Consider the following 6,137-nt stretch of genomic DNA (forward strand, 5'->3'; position numbering starts at 1 on the left):
GCTGAGTGAAACGATGATTTTTTAAAGAAATTTTTTAGGGGTGCAGATGGTAGCTGATTTTCAAGGATGGTAAGGACATGATTTCCACTGGAACGACAACGTGTTTGGGAAAATCCAAACATGGCCTAAGGATTTGTATTGTTGGATGGGTAATGGCCACACTGCAATAACACCGACAGTGCCTTTTGAGGTGGTGAACGTCCGTCCGTACGGGAATAAGATCCCCCACATCCGACGAGCAGACACTCCTCATAGCAAGCAGGCCCTTGTTCCTGGTGTTCCTTTTTCCTTTTCCAGATGTTCCTGCCACGGTATGGTAGTTTTACTAACTCATCGACTTATCCTAATCCACTCTCCTCTCCCCTCCACTAACCAGCAACACAAAATTAAACTTTATACAAACAAATAACGAAGAGCTTTAAGAACAAGCTGAGTTTGTGTTTTGACACAAACTAAACGATCACCCAAACCAATTCCTTAGTTTGTGTCACAAGGAATTTTAGGTAACTGCGCGCACATTCAACTAAATCGTTGAAAAATTTTCTTTAAGTGCAAGAGAGAATAAAATGAGTCAATGTTTTCCTTTCACAAAAAATTCTGAGGGAAGAGTACCACCTTACATCTCAATTTCACTAGTTTTCTCTTTCATACATTGATTGCGAAAATTTATTAGTTGATTAAACCCATAAAAAAATGTCTGTATCCTACTATGATGCACGTAAGTGCGCGCACATGCAACTAAATAGTTTCTTTGGTATGCATGTATTAGTGCATTTCAGTCGAATGATTCTTTAAAGTGTGACGAGGCTAGTAGGATACTTCCATACGCGCAGAATAATATATCTTTCTCGTAAGTTTGTTTTCATAATTTAATTTGCTACTTTTTAAACGTCAAATGTATTTATGCACTGAAAGGCGATGGTTATTCGCGTCTCACAAATGGGAATGTCAAGAGTAAAACAACGCTGTCGCCGTCGAATGCTATCAACCAGACTGCAAATGGAAATGTATGCAATAAAGAGTAACATAAACAACACTGAAACGGAAAAGCAACCACAGGAGCAGCAGTATCAGGAAGAGGAGGATTCTATGATGATCCTAATCGGAGCAAATCTTCATTCGAAAAGGTTCCTCTACACACAGCCTTCCTAGTATATCTTGGCTTTTACCTGCTCATGATATTGGGCTACATCAATCAATTGATGTGTGCCCCAAAAGTAGCTAAAAAAATAATCAAGAGGTAAGGTGACGATTTGAATCGATTTGTAATTCACGAACTGACAGACTGAATCTGAAATTCCATTTTTTTCCAGGGCTATGTTACGCTATACGATGCCTTCGTGGGCTTCTATTCAGGGTATGTCTATCGGAAGGTCCGAGGTTGCTGGAATTTCCCAATTTGCAGATCGCATTACCAAGGATTACGGTTGGACATTTGAGTTCACTTTAAAAGAAACAAGATGCTTGAACAGCGTTGCAGAACAGACGGCTTGGCTTTAGGTAGTCCCCGTTATGAAATTGGAGTGTTCGATTGTCCGAAGTTATTGTATTGAAAAAGAAATACAAACCTTATTTGTATTTGTATGAGACGCATAGTGTGGTAGCGATGGGACCAAATGGTCGCGGTATTGTCGACTATTATGGCGCCGATCCGAAAGATGTTGATATTCTAATGGGAAAATTTAAAAAAAACTTTGGCAGTGCTGGTGGTTTTATTGCTGGAACAAAGGTAAAGATTTATTAATAGGTGTCAATCGTATCCAAAACAAATTCATTGTGTTTAAATATTTTGTTTTTTGTTTTTTCTTGGTGGTCTGCTAAATGTTTGGTTTTATAATAAAAAAATATATAACTTTTCTCTTCTAAAATATATTAGTTATCCCAAGCGTTCACTTTGAGTCGAATATTATTTGATTATTTATTTGTAAAATGTGAATTATATATATTTTATTATTTTATTTAACAGAGCTGTAGGTCGTACACAAACTTTCCGTAAGGTAACGGTTGTTGGAGTTGGGTTTCCTGCCACTCCAATTGTGGAAGGACGTACATATACGCTTAAGAGCAGTTTGATTATGCCTTACAAGTGATTGATGAAATAAGTAATTCAGTAATCAGTTGGCCTAAAAGTATTCATGTAAAGTAAGAAAATCTAATACAATTACTAAAGATCTATTATATTTCTATCACTTAAAATAAATAAGTAAAGCAAAATTGAAAGATGTTTTATTTTCATCGCAGTAGAAAAAAGCGGAGGTCTAGATAAATTGTTTGAAATTGCCCTTTTACAAGGCGTTGTGACTTTAACGGGAGAACATAATATTGCCTTTTGCTTGCAGGTTTATTCCTTCTTTTTAATTCAAACGCGCATATAAGTGCCATTTCGTAAAAATCCATGCCTGAAAATTTTATTGAATTTCAAAAAACAAAAAATATATTTTATATAATTTTGTAATTTTTTTCTACTCTTTTCTTTCATAAGCAAAAGAGTAGGACAAATTTGAAACTATTTTGTTTCGTGTATATGAGATAGAAATAGTGAATAAATGTTTTCTGTGTATTGGTTTATTTCGTTGATTACTTTTGGAGTTGCTTATGTGCGCGATGTTTGGGCAACTGACGATCAAACTATTTGGTTTCGAAAAAGTTGCAAGTGCGCGCCTAGCCTTAATGACATTAAACGATTCCAACCGCCCTTTTAAAAATTAGATACCATTTGTTCAATAAAGTGTACATATATAGTAATTAATTCCGCTTCAAGCTGGTAAAGGCTATTTGACATCTGTCAAACTCAGTTGGCATATGAAGTATTATAACTTTAGCGAAATGTTTGTGATTTATGAAAATGCATCACTCAGCAATCGAATAACATGAGAAAATTATTAAAACTTATTACAAAAATTGGTCACTCAAAAGGAGCCACTGTTCACACAAAACGATATGATTATGGTCATCATAATTAAACAACTACATGCGATCAATCGGTAAAATTGCGAAGAAAATTTAAAAAGTAAAAACCGTGTGACTGATGTCAAAAGGCCAGTTCATAACTTCTGGAAGAAATCCTGACTGGAATATCCATTGAAAGGCGATAAGTTGAACTGATGATCTCTTGTCACAACACAATCTTAATAAGAGCAAAGAAGAAAGTTGCAAAACAGTTTAAAAAAAAGTACGTATGCTACTGTCGGAAAAAGACCAGTGTAGTAACAATATGAGTATTCACTGGAAAAGACTTCAGGACTTAATGACAAAGTTTAAACATTTGATGAGAATATCGTCATGAAGAAAATAACGCTGCGAGTGTTATTTAAATGTACTTAATTGAATTTAATTCAAGTTTCAGCATTTTTAACTCACAAATTTCAGTGATCAAACTGAGTTTTATGTTTGTTAACATATTCAAACCAACTATTAAACATTAATATGCCTCTAAAATCTATTATTTTCTTAAAACACTTTTCTTGTAAATGATATTTCTCTACTTCAGAATGTAATAACTATTTCATTTAAAATTAAACAAAAAGATTTCAAAAGAATCACGGTATTTGCATTATACTCATTTTACAAATTCTACGTCTTCTTTCTTTTCTCTCAAGTATGAGACGTCAAAACTTGCTTTGTTTTTAATTAAATGTCAAAAAAGAATGTAATGTGAACAATGTAAACAAAAAGTCATAAGTTGATATGTACAGTGGCCCTTATAATTTTAAACTGCCATCTGTTGTTCATAATTAAGAAACTTACAACCAAAATAAAAAAAATGCAATTAAAATTCGGAACGAAACAAAATGAAAAACAAAACAGAAAAAACTGCAGCCAACTTCGGTCCCTTCAAATTTTTCCTTCTTTTTCGTCAAACTTTTTCCTTGAGTTGACGCGTGTCGCTAACGCTCCGGCAAAAGTAAATTCAATAAATTATGTCTGAGACATTACAATTACGAGGAACCCTTTTGGGACACAATGGCTGGGTTACCCAAATCGCAACCAACCCAAAGGATCCCGACACCATCATTTCTGCTTCTCGCGGTAAGTTTTTTCGATTCACTAGTGCCAATTTTGTCCTATCCCAATTCTAACCTAACCTAGAAAGGGATGAGAATCCACAAAAATCTCAAACATCCTTGAGGATTTTTATATTTTCTAAATAAAATTCTTTTACTTATGATATGCTTTATCCTTGATTTACAGACAAGACCTTGATTGTGTGGAAATTGACCCGCGATGAAGACAACAACTATGGTTACCCCCAGAAGCGTCTTTACGGACACTCTCACTTCATCAGTGACGTTGTCTTGTCATCCGACGGAAACTATGCCCTTTCCGGTTCATGGGACAAGACCCTTCGTCTCTGGGATTTGGCCGCCGGAAAGACCACTCGTCGTTTCGAAGACCACACCAAGGTGAAAGACTTTCTACTTATATAAAGTTGATCAGGGCCTAGATTAGGGAACTCATTTACAAGTGGTACCTCCTCTTAGGTTAGATCAGGGATAGATTGAGGATAAACAAAAATCAAAAGCCCTTCGTGGCATTTAAATAACTCTAAAAATAAAAATGGGGTACCACTATTTTATTGCGCCTATGCGAGGCAGAAGAATTAATTTAAAATAAATGGACAGAAGTTCAACACGATTAACAGAGAGTAGCCATCTCTTGAGACCATGTTGAGAGGTTGCCCTTATTTGTAAGTTTCTTTAAATTTGTTTTCATAGATTTTTGTATTGTTTCTCATTCTTTTCCTACTTTTTGAGTTAAAGAATCTGAAATTCCCAAAAACCGTACTAACTTGTGTTTCTTTATTTCGAACTCTTAGGATGTTTTGTCAGTTGCCTTCTCCGCTGACAACCGTCAAATTGTCTCTGGATCCCGGGACAAGACCATCAAGTTGTGGAACACCTTGGCCGAGTGCAAGTACACCATCCAGGAAGATGGACACAGCGACTGGGTGTCGTGCGTGCGTTTCTCGCCAAACCACTCCAACCCAATCATCGTTTCGTGCGGTTGGGATCGTACCGTCAAGGTCTGGAACTTGGCAAACTGCAAGTTGAAGAACAACCACCACGGACACAGCGGCTACTTGAACACCGTTACCGTCTCTCCCGACGGTTCCCTCTGCACATCCGGAGGTAAGGACGCCAAGGCTCTGTTGTGGGATCTCAATGACGGCAAGAACTTGTACACCTTGGAGCACAACGACATCATCAATGCCCTGTGCTTCTCACCCAACCGCTACTGGTTGTGCGTCGCCTACGGTCCATCAATCAAGATCTGGGATTTGGCATGCAAGAAGACAGTCGAGGAACTCCGCCCAGAGGTTGTCTCCCCATCCGCCAAGGCCGATCCACCACAGTGCTTGTCTCTGGCCTGGTCCACTGACGGACAAACCTTGTTCGCTGGTTACTCAGACAACACCATCCGTGTCTGGCAAGTGTCGGTCTCCGCTCACTAAGAAGAAAATAAAGTGGTGGAACTGTTGTAGATTGCAGTTAGTTGACATGGTCAATCCTTCAAAACGTATTTTATATGCATTGATGTTTGTTTATTATATAAACAAATAAAAAACAAGAAATTAACATAAAATAGTTTTAATTTTTGTAGCATAATTTATTTTTGTTTTAGAATAAAGTTTAGATTAAATATTTGTACAATATTTGGTTGTATCTGGAGATGAAGGAGGGAGAGATGCATTTATAGCTTTGTTAGACTTGAAAGGTTGGATCAGTGGTTTCTAGGTTCACGTGAACGCAACTTTTATTATCGACATGCTCGATACTGTGGGTTTTTTGGCGAAAAAAATTTAATCCCTTGGAAACGTTACATTGCGAACGTGTATTCAAGTCGAAAAATTCATTCGGAATTATTGAAATTAGGGATCAAAAAAAGAAAATGTAGCGAATACTTTAGTTGTCATTGATTTGAAATATTGGACGCGAGTTTAAATTGGTGAAGACTCAAAGAAGGAAACTTTTGTTTACATATGTTAACCCTTTACTGCATGGTGGCTCATACAGTATTGTTCGTAAACTAAGCAACCGATTTATGAATTGCGTTCAAGTTCTAATTACGCCTTTGTATATGATTTTATATGGAATGGCCCATATTTTTGTAATTACTTGAGCCACCTATAAGCCAAC

At 36.6% G+C, this 6,137-nt stretch overlaps 1 protein-coding gene across 1 annotated transcript; it reads left to right on the plus strand.

Moving 5' to 3' along the window:
- Positions 1-3,838: 3,838 nt before the first annotated feature.
- LOC129950985 (guanine nucleotide-binding protein subunit beta-like protein) lies at positions 3,839-5,583 on the plus strand. The gene is made up of 3 exons (XM_056062966.1): positions 3,839-4,029; positions 4,192-4,403; positions 4,817-5,583. The coding sequence occupies exons 1-3, from the start codon at positions 3,921-3,923 to the stop codon at positions 5,450-5,452; spliced, it is 957 nt and encodes a 318-aa protein (XP_055918941.1). The 5' UTR covers positions 3,839-3,920; the 3' UTR covers positions 5,453-5,583.
- Positions 5,584-6,137: the final 554 nt, after the last annotated feature.

This window comes from Eupeodes corollae, chromosome 3 (genome assembly GCF_945859685.1).
Source record: "Eupeodes corollae chromosome 3, idEupCoro1.1, whole genome shotgun sequence".
NCBI classification, from domain to species: domain Eukaryota; kingdom Metazoa; phylum Arthropoda; class Insecta; order Diptera; family Syrphidae; genus Eupeodes; species Eupeodes corollae.

Excerpts from the sequence above, each read along its gene's own strand:
- LOC129950985 (XM_056062966.1), top strand. The coding sequence starts at position 3,921 with ATGTCTGAGACATTACAATTACGAGGAACCCTTTTGGGACACAATGGC. Across the intron at positions 4,030-4,191 it reads CATCATTTCTGCTTCTCGCG|ACAAGACCTTGATTGTGTGG; the intron begins GTAAGTTTTTTC and ends CTTGATTTACAG. Across the intron at positions 4,404-4,816 it reads GTTTCGAAGACCACACCAAG|GATGTTTTGTCAGTTGCCTT; the intron begins GTGAAAGACTTT and ends TCGAACTCTTAG.